Source organism: Aspergillus foveolatus (assembly GCF_047715535.1).
Source record: "Aspergillus foveolatus strain CBS 279.81 unplaced genomic scaffold BDW70scaffold_52, whole genome shotgun sequence".
Classification (NCBI taxonomy): Eukaryota; Fungi; Ascomycota; class Eurotiomycetes; order Eurotiales; family Aspergillaceae; genus Aspergillus; species Aspergillus foveolatus.
In genome coordinates this window covers 77,260-91,701 of record NW_027396116.1, presented here as the reverse complement: position 1 = coordinate 91,701, position 14,442 = coordinate 77,260, and the positions used below count along the sequence as shown (strand labels likewise).

The following is a 14,442-nucleotide window of genomic DNA, read 5'->3' as shown; positions in this document are numbered from 1 at the left end:
AGGACGGTCGTGGAGGAGAACGCCATTGCGATGCATTTCTTGGAGGAGGGGGTTCCATTTGCGAAATTGCGGCACGTCAACAACAGCTGCTTTCCTGTTGTCGCTTGTTTGCGCTCTATGTCAGGCAACCATTGCTGCAGTTCAGCACAAGAGAGAAGCAGCAGTAAGTCCTCAAAAGTTATAATAAAGCGAGACACATTATATATAGCAACTGTGATGGCTCTCTATAGGCCTGTCCATCTCCAGAGGCTGTGATTCTAGACGTAGACAAACATTCTTCACGTGACACGTGACTGCGGTGGTAGATGAGGGATCGGAATGTTTGCACTGGTTGCATCAAAGCCTCGGAGAAAGACCATTTATCGCGGCAATGACGGTATCTACTCTTCCTTTCAGCCTTTCGGTTGCTCAGTATCCGTATTCAGTTCCTCAGCAAAATGGAGGACCATGCACTGTTCACAATCCGACATTTGCTGCTTAGATCATTTAGAACTTTTTCACTTTCAAGCATTAGAACCTCGCTTGCGCAGAACAGACGCCACCGTCGCATCTCATCTCCGAAGCGCCTCTTACACCACCATGCGAAACAAGATACAAATCGCCTAGGCGATGCTCAAGCCTATCCACTCTCCGGATACTATTCCGATATTCTCTCCGCACGTAATTCGCACCGCGGCCAAGCCACAACGTCTCCCTCTGCGCCGCAACAGAAACCTGAAACTGCGCGTGCCCAAACGAACCAACTGCCGCAATCGCCCGAGGAACGGATGGCAATTGTCTTTGGTACTCGTTTAGCTGGGCCTGGTCGATCCTCACGCTATAATCGGGGGTCGAATTCTGCCTGGAAGACTGTCAATGGGGTGCCCATACCGCCGAGACCCGAAGAGCCAGATAACTGCTGTATGAGCGGCTGTGTACACTGTGTGTGGGATGATTACCGAGATGAAATGGAAGAATGGGCTGCATTACTAGCACAGGCAAAGGCCAAGGGCGGCACATCAAAATCGCCCAAGGTAGTTCCGACCGCCATACCAAAGACACCGGTTGATGTGGCGGCCAGTACGAGCATGGATGACGATGGGGGCGGCAGTGAGACGAACTGGTCGTTGCCAGGGTCTGGCGATGATCTTTTTGCAGATATTCCTGTTGGTATACGAGAGTTCATGAAGACAGAAAAGAGGTTGAAACAACTTCATCGTAACGCTGGCGATGCTTGAGCCCCGCTTGGGAGCTTCCCTCGGCTCGATGCTGTTATGCTGTCAGGAAACATACCTGTCAATTGTATATAAACAATAGAATTTTAGAATTGTACATAGTATAGAAAACGGACCCTTGAAGATGGTATATTGGCGTGGTCAGTTAACAATCTCCTATATTAACTGGAGTGGGAATGATAGCCACCCGCTCGAAACACTAATCTTACCTTCTTCCTGGGTCTCTACTCTTTATAAATCACAGAGTGTAAGCTCAAATACACGAACAGTTTCAAGCTCACTCTTGTAGTCTGTACAGAACCATTCCTAACCGTCTCATTTAAGAGACATTCATGAAGGCTCTGATATATCCTGTCATCGCAGATAAGTAAAAGATGAATCCCGTCATGGCGCTTCCTATACCTCCGCCTATACTAACGCTGTGTCCCTCTGACTAATGAGCGACTTCAATCTATTTCGAGATGACCTCGGGTCACGCTTAGCTTAGCCCGGACGGTTGGAAATACAATAGTCGTGTAATTAGATGATACTCACCAGGTTTGGCTACAAATGGCATCCAGCTCATTTTTCGTACAGTTTGGTGATTTCGAACTATTACACAACAAAATACATTGCGCTCAGCACAGAGCACAGCCAAGAGCTTCTAACTGACCTGCGCGAATAAAATATTTCGTCAGACTCTCTGGTGGTAAACTGGTTAATTCAAGCAGCTCTCTGGGATAAACATTGCCATCTGCCTCATATGACTTCCTCTTCTCTGGCATGGCTTGACTCTAGTTTTGGTATATTTATGTTCTGAAAGTCTTTTTCGCGATATAAGACGTTGAAAGCCAATCTATAATTACCAGAAATGACCACGTTTCTAGTCTCGCATCTGTGGATAAGGGCTCCGCTGGGCTCCTTTGATACATTAAGTGCTTATAATCTTTCAGCTCCTAGTGAAGTAAAGCACCTAGAAAACGGTCGAACAGATCCGAGGCGACTCCGTATAAAGTATTTGCCGTTATTTACCTAGAGGAACGTCCTCGGGGTTGACTTTTGGCGGTTGCCGGCATGTCCTTGAATATACTATTTGTGTTCAGGAAGATTGACCGACATTTATTAGAAGTAAATCCAAGCACTCTTGAGTCGCCCAAGGCTCTTTGTCATCTGGAAGCTGGAAGTTGTTTTATCCCAATACTAGCAATACTAGCTGACGTTCCGCGATATATTCCGCGTCGGGCTACGGCGGACTGTAGCAACCTTTTTAGTCATCGAAAAAGACAGGATCATCTCCAAGCGCGTCCGCTAGAAGCAAGCTGTTTTTCCCAAACCTCGGCCAAATTTGATAGTCGAAGACCATTCTTTTCTCCCTTCCCCCCCTAATTTCAACAAGCCTCTCCTCTCTTGTTTTACGCTTTTACTTTTCCGTCATGTTCACAGTTCTCCGCAGCCGGCCAGTTGCGGCGCTCAGAGCTGCCACGGTACGATCCTTTACTCTCCATGGCCTAATGACACAATTAATTGACATGCTTGCTGGCATTCTGTAGGGCTCATCTTCGCGCATTGCTCAGCAGCAAAGAAATCTCTCCATCCATGAATACCTTTCCGCCAACCTGCTGAAATCAGTACGTGCACAGCCGAGCGCGCTTTAGATACTCAACTGATCTTCATTCAGTATGGTGTGGGTGTGCCCAAGGGTGAAGTCGCTCGGTCGGCAGAGGAGGCTGAGAAGGTTGCCAAGTCACTCGGTATATATCTGTCCTTTCCCCATCTGGTAAGCTGTACTAAGATGCGCGTCTCGCAGGTAACGATGACATGGTTATCAAGGCTCAGGTCCTTGCCGGTGGTCGTGGCAAGGGTCACTTTGATAACGGCCTCAAGGGAGGTGTGCGCGTGATCTACTCGTGAGTCTGAGCTGCTAACTCCAGCTTTTCTGCTTGACTAACTTGGCTTGTGTCTATTCAGTCCTACCGAGGCCAAGATGTTTGCTGGTCAAATGATTGGACACAAGCTCATCACCAAGCAGACTGGCGCCGGCGGTCGTCTTTGCAACGCCGTTTTCATTGTCGAGCGCAAGTTCGCTCGTCGCGAATTCTACCTTGCCGTCCTCATGGACCGCAAGACTCAGGGTCCTGTCATCGTTGCTTCGTCGCAGGGTGGTATGGACATCGAGGCTGTCGCCAAGGAAAACCCCGATGCCATCATCACGACTCCTATTGATATCAATGTCGGCGTGACGGATGCCATCGCCACCAAGATTGCCAATGAGCTCGGCTTCTCCGAGCAATGCGTTGATGACGCCAAGAAGACCATTCAGAACCTTTACAAGGCCTTTATGGAGACCGATGCTACTCAGATTGAAATCAACCCTTTGTCTGAGACTTCAGACCACCAGGTTTTGGCCATGGACGCCAAGTTGGGCTTCGACGACAACGCTGAATTCCGTCAGAAGGAAATTTTCTCATGGAGGGACACCACGCAGGAGGACGCTGACGAGGTCAAGGCCGCTGAGTATGTTCATTCTATCTGTTCAAGAAGCTCTCTAATCAGTATAGGCACGGCCTGAACTTTATTAAACTTGATGGTGACATTGGTTGCTTGGGTGTGTATCCCCGTCCCAATGATATTATAGCAGTTCTAACTCGTACAGTCAACGGTGCTGGTCTCGCCATGGCCACCATGGATATCATCAAGCTTAACGGTGGCAGCCCTGCCAACTTCCTTGATGTCGGTGGCGGTGCCACCCCTGCTGCCATCAAGTCGGCGTTCGAGCTCATCACAAGCGACCCCAAGGTTTCGGCTATCTTTGTCAACATCTTCGGTGGTATCGTCCGCTGCGACGCCATCGCGCAGGGCTTGATCAACGTCGTTCAGGAGATGGGCCTGCGCACTCCTATCGTAGCCCGGTTACAGGGAACCAACATGGAGCAGGCTCACAAGCTGGTGCGTTAAAAAAAATGTTACCGGTTAGTAGTAAGTACTAACGTCTGTAGATCAACGAATCCGGCCTCAAGATCTTCTCCATTGAGGACCTCCAGAGCGCTGCGGAGAAGTCCGTTCAGTTCTCCAAGGTTGTCAAGATGGCCCGCGAAATCGACGTGGGCGTTGAATTTACTCTCGGTATCTAAGCTCCGTTCGAATCCCTTTTCAACCATCTGGTGCCTCCTTGTTCGTTTTTTTTTTCTCTTCTCTGGTGAACTAGGTATTCGCTGAATCGATTGGAAAGGGATGCGCAGAGGAAGGATGGTGTGTTTGTAATTGTCAAGTGTGACGCTAACAGAATCCCACTGCCCACAGACTAGTCGGTGTCCAGTTATACCAAACAGTGGGCGGATAGGTCTATCGGGGGTTGAGTAACCTGAGGAAGGGTTAGGAGAATCTGTAATAGAGAGCTTTCCAGTTATTTTGTACATCCTTCTTTGTGGGTTGGTTTTCTATTGTCAAAGTTTTCTGTGTCTTAGACTTCAATCCCTCCTTAATCTGCATATGAAATGTTTGAAACTTCAACAAGTTGAATCTGTTCAACTCCCAACAAAGGTAGATATACCAATCAGCCTTAGGGGACTCTTACTGTATAATTCAGCAGACTGATTGCAAATATCTTCATATGCAGCTCGGAGGGGCGAGATCCGTAAGCAAAGTATTATCTACCGTTCGTGGGGCTTTCCGTCACCTCGGCCGAGTTTCACAACTATCATACCAATGCAAGTAGCCGTCTAGTTGTCTTCATTATTTGACAAATGTTTTATAACCACCCATGGACTCGAATATCCAGGAAATCTTCATTCGCTTCAAACAGCTGAACACAGCCTCGGCTCGGCGTACCGTTTACCAACGGATCATAGACCAGCTAAACCCTCATGAATGGAGAGACGTGCAGAAGCGTGTCAACCAGCGAACCTTTCAGAAGGATATCCTCGGTTCACTACCGTTGGAAATCGCAGTGCAGATCATCCAATACCTCGATGTAAACGATGTACACCTTCTCCAAAGGGTCTCGCGAAGATGGCATGAGGTACTGTCTTCAAAACCGGTCTGCAGCGTCTTGTTCCGCCAGTATACCGGGGGTTCCCTCGATAGCGACTTCAAGTCTACGTTCGCCCGCTACTCGAGGCAGCGGTCTCGTCTAGAGCAGGGACTTCCAGTTGCACATGTACAATTGGACATACCCTTTAGTCAAGACCTCGACTATTGTGACGGCAGATATGCCTGGTCTGCCGACGGTGGTACCACAATCGTTGTCTTTGAACTGTGCTCCCACAAGACACAGCGCTTCTGCACGGAGAATCGCGAGCGCTTTGAGAGATTCTGCTTATCTGAGGATCTAGTGGCTGCAATCACCGTTCGCGGGTCAGTTCTTCTACAATCTCGTTTCCATTTCGCAATTTACATGAAGTAACAGGTATTGCCACGCTTGGGACATCCGGACGGAATATACGCGCGCCATCCGTCTTCTCAATACAAACTTATCTCACTTTGTCATTGGCAGCTTCAGAATCGCTGTATATTATGAGGACCTTCGCATAGACGGCCAGGATGGTGGGGTTATCATGCACTTTGACCTTCGGTCAGGAAGCCCAAGAACCCATCGGATTCAACCAGTTGAAGAGCTAGCACTCTTGAGCTTGGATAAATCCTCGAATTTTTTGACAACTATCTGTCTCAGACACCATAGCAACCCAGATCCAAGCTATATACCCAATAGGCCTCGCCTCCACGTTGTGAAATATGAGCTTCATGAAAATGGGGAAGCCTCAATCGCACGCTCCTATACTTTGAATCTGCCCTCCTCCAGCGATAGGGCATATTTGGCGAGGGACTTGCCACAGTACTGCAAAAACATGGGGGTCCTCTATGTCTGGTCCTCATCTGCTCTTTCGTTCGTTCTACCAATTACTTACCACCCACAAACAGAGCAAGTTTGTATACACGCATTGCTCGATCTTCGGGTGGCTGACTCTTTGTCTATGGCCAACGTTGATAATGGTATTCTCTACTGGGTCAGAGATGATGATGGCAAGCAAAGCATCTGGATCTCTAATCCCTACACTGTGTCTCCTCTCTATGCTTCTCGGGGCTTGGAGTTTGACCTTCCGAGAGCTCTGCCGGACGAGACTCCTCTCATGAGTCATAACCGACGTTTATTGACAGGTGATTCTCGATATGTGTCCATGACTGACATGTCGGGGACACAAGTGTGGTTTTTTGAGGACGACGCGAACTAGTTGGGATACGTAGAAACCAACCCCTACTTAGTTAGGCCAATATATCTCTACTTTTATACCCTTATGGCGGTAACTGAAGTCTCGCGCATATTGATGCGACGGGGACTACTGAGATTTGCCTGCTCATAGATAAAACAAGGGGGCCGAGTGTGCAATATATCAATGGATGTTGTATCTTTAGTGAGCTTGGACGTGACCAAAACATATTTCGGGGTTCGAACTTCTCCTGCTCGCCACCTCTTCTCTTCACAGCAACAGCAGATGTTCACCTTTGCTAGTCTGTCCTAGTCCATTATATGTGACATATACTCTCTACAACTAGCTTCATCCCATACGTCGATCATCTAATACCAGCTTCCATTACAACACGAGTAACTCCTTAATTTGTCTCTTTCCTCCCCGCAAACCTGTATCGGGTATCTGGCACCAGGAACACCCACACCGACCACGACGTGAAAATCCTGAGGTCTGAAAACGAAAAACCAGATATTGGTCCTACATGAGACATTTCTTCAGAAGATTAGGAAACGAATATCATTGGCGAGAGTGCTCAAAAGCTGGAGCCTCTTTTTGCGACAACTCGGGAAGCAGAAGCGGAGACACTACTTGGTTGATCAGCGCCTGCTTGGCCCAGACACTGGCCATTATTATCAGCTGTGTTGACGGAGCGCTTCTCCTCACCTCTGCTGCTTTTTCTACTGTCTATTCTCCCGTGTGTTTTCCTCTATTGTCTGTTTCCCTATGCGTACCTCTATCCTGACCATATTCACAGCAGATCTTTCTTTGAGAGATAGAAAAAAATTTCGCCGTCCTGTTCCAGGTTCCCGTCCCCCGCCTGCGGCGTGCGGCCGCTGTCGCCCATTACCCCTGTTCCGCCGCGCGAGATGAGCAGTCTCGCTGATATTCCATCAAGAAATACGGTCGCGTCTGGTGCTACGGGTGCGCCTGGTAGGATACGGAAGCTTCCTGTTCTCTCGTCATCTGTCCCGTCCGGCACATTGACGACTAAACCGATGGAGGTCACTCCGCCTCCTTCGGCTGCCGCTAAGAGCGCCCATCACAGTACCCCGGATAGTGATCGAGCGGGCGCAAATACCACGACGACATCTAATGGCTCGCCAGACTCAGGAAACCCGAACAACCATGCGACGCACGGCCAGGCTATTGGTGCCGCCGCTGCAGCCCAACAACCCAAGGTCGTGCAAACAGCCTTCATCCATAAGCTTTACAAGTATGTCTAGCTCCAGATTTCGCACGGAGATACTGTTTGTGTCCGGGCATCTGCTAAGTTATATGTTAGCATGTTGGAAGATCAAAGCATCCAGCATTTAATATCATGGTCCAGCACCAACGACAGCTTTGTCATGTCTCCTACATCGGAATTTTCCAAAGTCCTCGCGTGCGTTATCCGCCTTCTTTTGATCTTCAACCACTAATTGACCATATAGTCAATATTTCAAACACACCAACATTTCATCCTTTGTGAGACAACTGAATATGTATGGTTTCCATAAAGGTAGACCGTTTCCTGGCCACAAAATCGCTCTTAATAACGTCGGTGACAGTGAGCGATGTCTTTCATACCGGATCTCCTGACTCTGCGCTCTGGGAATTCAAACACGGCAACGGAAATTTTAAACGCGGTGACCTTGTTGGATTGCGAGAGATCAAGCGACGAGCGTCGCGTCATGCCTTAATCCATCGAGATTCGTTTCCTGGCCACAAAACCGCCGCCTCACAACCCGGTACACCAGCGGAGCCTGCTCCCGATGCTACTGAAGCACGGTTGATGCAATTAGAGCATATGCTTTTCGATATGCATAATCGCCTCAGCCGGGCCGAGGAGGGAAATGCAACGTTAAATTCAAGGTGTCAAGCTATGGCGGAGAGTATCATCAAGTGTCACCAAGTAAGATTCCAATCCCCAATGTTGATCTTTTGCTTATAATGTTCTAGTGGAGTCATACGCTATCCCGGCTGCTGCAAAGAATGATACCTGACCGTGAAAGTTTCTTATACCGTGATTGTATGAATATCTTTCGTACTTGGTGACCAAAACTGACGTATAGCAGTGACCAATATGCAAACGGAATTGGAGAAGCACCTGGACAGTGCTCGATCTTTTGAACATCCAGACATGAGGCTGTTGCACATACCAAGCGTCGCAGTCGATTCAGGCCCTCCGTTGTCTCCACGACAAATGCCGCAAGATGATAGTCGACGGCCATCTATAATGGATACATCGAGATCAAATATGATTCGTCCGCCTGTACCCCCTCATTTGTCCGCCTCGCCCCGTCGTTACGGCTCAATTGGAGCAGCAAACTCTTCTCCCAACTACAGCCGCCCTCAGGTCCCGTCTATAGTTACTCCGCAGCCACCAGTGCCTCATCCTCTATCATCCGCATCCTCGCCGCCTGGCCCAAATCTTGCGCGCCGACATACCTCGGCAGATATTCGTCAACATGGATGGCCGCCACCAGGTATTTCACCATTTCCTCTGAACCACCCATCCTCACAGGGCCCATCCCCTTGGTCTCCGTCACCGCTTCGCACACCGACATCGAGTGACCAACAAGTACGAGATGTATTAGCACAGTACGAAATGGGCGCACCGCGCCGCCTCCAACAAGACATCTCGCGAAATGCCACCCCGCCGCTAAATCCTGACCAGCAGGGTCCTATAGATAACGGCTGGGGGTTTGGCGGTCCCAAATTCCCTCGGCATGAGTCCTCTTTGCCTGCTACTCGCCGGTCAAGCATGGCAAGTAACGTACATTCGCTCCTCAACCCTGCCGATACTGCCGAAAGACCTGATGAGGATCAGCATGCCGCTGAAGATCGAAAACGGAAGCGACTTGAGTGAGTCGGCTTTTTTTTTTTTTTTTGGAAACCTCTTTGGCGCAATATTTTCTGTGAGTGGGGACATAAAGAGCTCATTGTCACATTTACATTCATTACATCCTGGAGCGTGGCACTTGTATAATCTGGGCTTGATATAACTGTACAATCCTGGGCGCGGAATTTTGGATACCATGGTTATGCTCAGGAGAGCTACCTGCTTTTTTTTTTTTTTTTTTTTTTGCTATCTCCCCAACTCATTTTCTCTTTTCATACCTGTTTATCATCTTGGGGCATAGTATAGGTGCCGGTCAAAGGCACCATATATATGCTGGCATATATGCATTCTCACGCAAATTCCGGCTTATAGAGTTTATTTCCTCCATTGGCTTTGGCTGTCTCACTTGGGAGGACAGAAATTTGGCATTGACGCAATGTGGGATCTTTGGCTCTCGTGTCTTATTGGATGACACGTACGCTGACGGCGTGACAGTCCCGGAGTTTTGACATAAAGATAGCATTGGGGTATATTAGGGTATATTGCAGGAACTCTAAAACGGCGGAGGCAATCATCGCTTCTTCCTCTTCTTTGACCGCTCAGCCAAGATCTCATCTAGAAAACTTGTGGCTTTTTTCCTCCCCTTGGCCCTTAGCCCTTGTGAGCTGGTCGTATTCTCTTCCTCACTGTCCTTGTACTTCGTTTCGCTATCCGCAACTTCAGACCGTGTTGGAGGCTCAGCAGTCCCTCCCACCTTTCTCTTTCTTGACGATGCGTTCTTGCTAATTGACGCTGCCCGGCCCTCATCATCATCGATATCTTCGTTCTCTCCGACACCCGAGCCCTGCTGGTTATTACCTGGCGCTCCTTTCGAGACCTGATTCTTTGACGCAGGATCAGCGGTCTTTTGTCGTGCCTTCTCCTTCTCAGCCATAACTCTTTTGTAATTTCTCCCGAGAAGCTGTCTCCGTAGTTCATCGTTCGAATCGAGCTCCCTGCGGTTCCAGCTCCCATCTGCGGCTTTCGTAGGCAACGGTGCTCCGAGACCTAGTCTGCAATTCCAGTCAGTTAGCAGATTTTTCAGTGCACATAGGAGCCACATATTCAAATGCGACGCACGTCTCAGGAACAGCTGTAAAAATCTCCTCTTCTTCCTTCTGCAGCTCGGCGTCGGTCTTCGCATTGGTTTCGCCTGTTGCAGGCGCTGCGGGGAGCCAGGATGCGACAAGGCGCTGGCTGCGGGCGAGGGCGATGTTGGCCTTATTAATGATGACATCTGTGTCGGCTTTTGAAAGAGACATTTTTAACCCTTTCTTCCTTGCTTGTCTTCGGGTCTGGTATGTTGATTGTACTTGGAACTATTTTAATTTATTTCTAGAAGAAAGCTTGGCGGTGGTCGGAATGGAACAAGTATTATCAGTTTATCAATCTATATCGTCATATTCATGGTCTTATGACTCTAGCTATATACAGACATTATAGTACATAACCACAAAAATCAGGCCAGGAGAATAATAAATATATAATACATGAAGTAGCATATCTCGGACTTTATTCCGCCGCATCTAGACATTAGGCGACAGTAAATCATACTTCACACAATTCTCCACACTCTCAATGCTCGCCCTAAGTAAGCCACGAGCTTCAAGACCAACCCAGACGCGAAGCATTGAGGTGTCGCCCGACCGAACTGTCTTTAGGAAAGTGGCATTGGAACCGAGTTTCCGTAAGATGGGAAGGGCACTGGAAAAGTGAGTCAGTTCTGCGGATTACCAAAAGAGGGGGTTCTGAGCGGGTGGCAACTCGATGATTTCGAGCAGCAAGGCAGGGAATATCGGCGCTAACCTCTTAAAGAGATCGAGATCAGGATCCATGCTCCGGCCAATGCCTTCGAGGAGGAGAATGGAGATGACGACGTTGACAAAGTCCCCTTCCAAGCGGACGTGGTGTCGCCGGACCATAGATAGCACTTCACTGAGAATATCGCCGATCTTGATGTTCCCAAGTGCAAATGTCCGTGATTTGACGCCGAGGACTAAATGTTGCATTCTTAAAGCGAATATATCTGGGTCGATGACTTCCTCTGGCTGACGACACCGCTCAACCATGAGTTCACCGGCGCGGTGGCCGTCGAATTCAGCGACAGCTCGGAAGAGGGCTAAGAAGTTCGCGCGGTTGGTGTCATTCAGCTGTGTTACTAACCCTGTGTCAATGAAAAGGAGTTGCGGTCGGTAGCCTTCCGCGTAGAGCTCGTCTAGAGCCTTTTCCCATTTTTGCGAATCATCTGCATGTGGCAGCAACCGGGCGAGTATGGCGTCTGCAACATCGACTTCCTTGAGAGTCGGTGCTTCATCTGCGCGGCCCTTCTTGCGGAGAGACAAATCAAGCTCGCTAGGTTGATAGAAACGAACCATGATGTTCCCTGGATGCAGGTCCGCATGCACAAAATTATCAATCAAGAGCATATGTAGAAAAGCATCCAAGCCTTCGTTTGCAATCTCATGCTGGTACACACCTCCTCCCTTTTCCAGAAAGGTGGACAGAGGTATGCCCTGGGCGAACTCCTCAATAAGCACCTCGCGGGTGCTATAATCTAAATACGGATACGGGAACCAAGCTGTGGTACGGGACCTGAACTTCTCGCGGAAGATTTTCAGGTTTGTGGCCTCAATTCGCAGATCGAGTTGTAGCTTCATCATCTCACCGAACTGAGCAACCTCATCAGGGAACGATAGCCAGTGCATGGTTGGAATCGCATTAAGCAAAGAAGCAAAGAAACTCATGATACGCAGGTCTCTGCGGATTAGTCGCTCAACGCGAGGATGCAGTACTTTGACCGCAACGTATGAGGACGGAACTCGCCGGGGGGTGCTCTTGACCAGGATGTCAACGTTTTTTCTGAGCTTGCCTCTTAGGTTCTGAGGCTCACAGGTTAGCTGGTTATCTGCAATATTGGCCAAATTCGGCTTGAGCTTCGCCTTGTACACTTGTGCGATGGCGCCAACTCCCAGAGGTTCCTCGTTGAATTCCTCGAAGATATCCTCAAAGGGCATTCCATTGAACGCCTTTTCTATTATTCGCTTGGTTTCATTTAACGAATGGCCAGGAGCATTCGAGTGTAATGATGACATGATTTCGCACATTTCGGGTGGGAAAATATCAGTACGTGATGCGGCCCATTGCCCAAGCTACGAAGTCAGCAGGTTTAAAATGATATAGTCAAAAGTATTTACCTTGATGAAGGCAGGACCCGCGCGCTCCATGGCCCTCACAAGAAAGCTATACCACCACAAGGTGCCTGTGCGAGCCCCATCATTATTCTTGATGCGCCTTCCAAGCCATATCGTAGGAGCCGTCAGGATGACGGGTAGGAAGATGATGACTAGGTGGACGAAACGAAAGCCAGTCGCTATCATGTCGTAGACATAATATGTCCAGTAAGCTACAACAGGGCCCCCGAGCCCTATTCGTTCTTCTGTCTTCTCAAGGACATCTTCTCTGAACTCCTGGCGCGAAGCCTCTAACATCAGTCTTTCCCCGGTTTTGCCGTCATCTTCTGTTTCCGCGATCTTCACAAAAGCGCCTGGAGCGAGTGCTGCAAAAATAACTGCACCAACTCTTGGAACCCCTTTCTGACGGCCCTGGCTTAGGCGCTGCGGACATGACAACCGTGTGAAGCGGCGGCTTGGAGGCAGAGGGAGACGGGCGAGAAGTTGTGGGGTTCTACCGCAAGTCGCACGGAAACAGCGAAGCTGGAGGGAAATCCTCATGTTCTTTCACTCGTAAAGCATTTAATGACATGGAGAGGTATATGTAGGAAATGATGGCGGACGCGGGGTGTAAGGACGGTGATCGGAGTGTTAAGCGGGAAGTTGCAGTAAACCTCCTTTAGTCGACTCAAGATTTCGCATGTGCTGCCGACGTCATCGTCTTATCTATTGTACCCTTTCAAGTCAATCAAGCAAGTTGGGTATTCATCATTAATCTGCGTTCCTTGTTCAACATTACTTATTTGTTATGTATTTTCAAATCTGCCCTGTTCCAGAATATCTAGGGGCTTTGAGATTTAAGCACTTTTACAGGTCCGGCAGCTTCACACTCCTACTGAGTTCCGGAGCTACACATCACCACCTTCATCCCCGCTAGGATAGATGCTCCTAGCCGTTTTGGCCAGGTTAAGTCCAGTCGACGTCCGCTAGTTGCCAATTCCTGTGATGTCTACAGTTATTCCACTGGACTGGACATGATACACGATGAGTCGTCTCCGCTATCTCGTTTCTGAAGTCGAAGCGGGTAATGGCCGCTCATGGTCTTAGTTCTGGACTGGCAAAGTTGCATGCTATATTAAAGCTGTGCCTGCATACTGAAATTCTTGTCAGCTTGCTTCCCCCCTTCACCCTCCTATTTCCCGCTTTTCGGGCTCGGTTCGCTTACTTTGTTTGTCCAAAGTACGCCTGCCTCTTTCTACCCCTTTCCGAAGAGCTCAAGGCACTTCAGTTAACCGAAGGTATCGATGTGTGGCATTGGTGATTTTTCAACAACCAGTCGGACGGAGAATCTGATCTGTTAGTTAAGGATGAGCACTTCGTTCCAATCTGGACAATGAATGCTTATTCAGATGAAATATTGCGTTCAAAGGAGGTCTTATTCGGGAGGTCGTTAGGCCACAGACGAGCCATACCGAAGGCCTAATGGCTGTTTCCTATGGTTGACGGCACTCGTCTTTTCCGGCGTTGGAAACCAGCTACCTCCCGTACGAGATGTTGACCTGAATGTGAGCGTACTGTCTGTCAATTGCCCTGCCATATCATTCTGAGCTACAACCTACACGATCGATCGATAGCAACAGCTGTCATGGGCCAGAATTGCTCCGCTAGAAAGGACCTAGGCGAACTAAAGTCTGTGCAGAGTTCTCGCGACTGTGCACGAATCATCGCTGGCTTCCAACTGGTGAATGAGCAATTTGACCACACACTAGTCGGCATGTCTGTTCACAGATCTTGGCCCAAGTTCTGGCGAATGGACGGTCAGCGCTCAACAACGTTATTCTTTTCTACGTCATTTCGATCTAGGCGAACTGCATCGCTACAAATTACTTCTGTGGACTAACCGACTGACATTATTGATACATCCTTGCTTGCTTATGGCGGCGATGCCAAACAAAAGGTAATAAGAAATGTAA

The 14,442-nt window shown here is 48.8% G+C and overlaps 6 protein-coding genes across 6 annotated transcripts; 4 read left to right on the top strand and 2 right to left on the bottom strand.

The window, feature by feature from the left end:
* Positions 1–403: 403 nt before the first annotated feature.
* Positions 404–1,304, top strand: BDW70DRAFT_141754 (oxidoreductase-like domain-containing protein). Its single transcript, XM_073737819.1, has one exon. The coding sequence runs from the start codon at positions 438–440 to the stop codon at positions 1,215–1,217; it is 780 nt and encodes a 259-aa protein (XP_073593258.1). The 5' UTR covers positions 404–437; the 3' UTR covers positions 1,218–1,304.
* Positions 1,305–2,500: 1,196 nt separating this feature from the next.
* Positions 2,501–4,823, top strand: BDW70DRAFT_141752 (succinate--CoA ligase (GDP-forming) subunit beta). The gene is made up of 8 exons (XM_073737818.1): positions 2,501–2,677; positions 2,744–2,821; positions 2,872–2,944; positions 3,001–3,100; positions 3,162–3,707; positions 3,752–3,798; positions 3,847–4,139; positions 4,190–4,823. The coding sequence occupies exons 1-8, from the start codon at positions 2,627–2,629 to the stop codon at positions 4,322–4,324; spliced, it is 1,323 nt and encodes a 440-aa protein (XP_073593257.1). The 5' UTR covers positions 2,501–2,626; the 3' UTR covers positions 4,325–4,823.
* An 87-nt stretch (positions 4,824–4,910) lies between these two features.
* On the top strand, positions 4,911–6,485 carry BDW70DRAFT_141750 (F-box domain protein). Its single transcript, XM_073737817.1, has 2 exons — positions 4,911–5,546; positions 5,599–6,485. Exons 1-2 carry the CDS (start codon positions 4,954–4,956, stop codon positions 6,419–6,421), a joined length of 1,416 nt encoding a protein of 471 aa, XP_073593256.1. The 5' UTR covers positions 4,911–4,953; the 3' UTR covers positions 6,422–6,485.
* An 820-nt stretch (positions 6,486–7,305) lies between these two features.
* BDW70DRAFT_162593 (HSF-type DNA-binding-domain-containing protein) lies at positions 7,306–9,287 on the top strand (the record flags this gene model as incomplete). Its single annotated transcript, XM_073741153.1, has 6 exons — positions 7,306–7,652; positions 7,722–7,820; positions 7,870–7,937; positions 7,987–8,330; positions 8,378–8,447; positions 8,494–9,287. 6 exons carry the CDS (start codon positions 7,306–7,308, stop codon positions 9,285–9,287), a joined length of 1,722 nt encoding a protein of 573 aa, XP_073593255.1.
* Positions 9,288–9,516: 229 nt separating this feature from the next.
* On the bottom strand, positions 9,517–10,561 carry BDW70DRAFT_170333 (DUF3245 domain-containing protein; the record flags this gene model as incomplete). The annotated part of the gene is made up of 2 exons (XM_073742900.1): positions 9,517–10,312; positions 10,380–10,561. The coding sequence occupies 2 exons, from the start codon at positions 10,559–10,561 to the stop codon at positions 9,832–9,834; spliced, it is 663 nt and encodes a 220-aa protein (XP_073593254.1). The 3' UTR covers positions 9,517–9,831.
* Positions 10,562–10,711: 150 nt separating this feature from the next.
* Positions 10,712–13,105, bottom strand: BDW70DRAFT_141745 (ABC1 kinase family protein). Its single transcript, XM_073737816.1, has 3 exons — positions 12,494–13,105; positions 11,106–12,448; positions 10,712–11,003 (listed from the first exon to the last, which is right to left on the bottom strand). Exons 1-3 carry the CDS (start codon positions 13,028–13,030, stop codon positions 10,826–10,828), a joined length of 2,058 nt encoding a protein of 685 aa, XP_073593253.1. The 5' UTR covers positions 13,031–13,105; the 3' UTR covers positions 10,712–10,825.
* Positions 13,106–14,442: the final 1,337 nt, after the last annotated feature.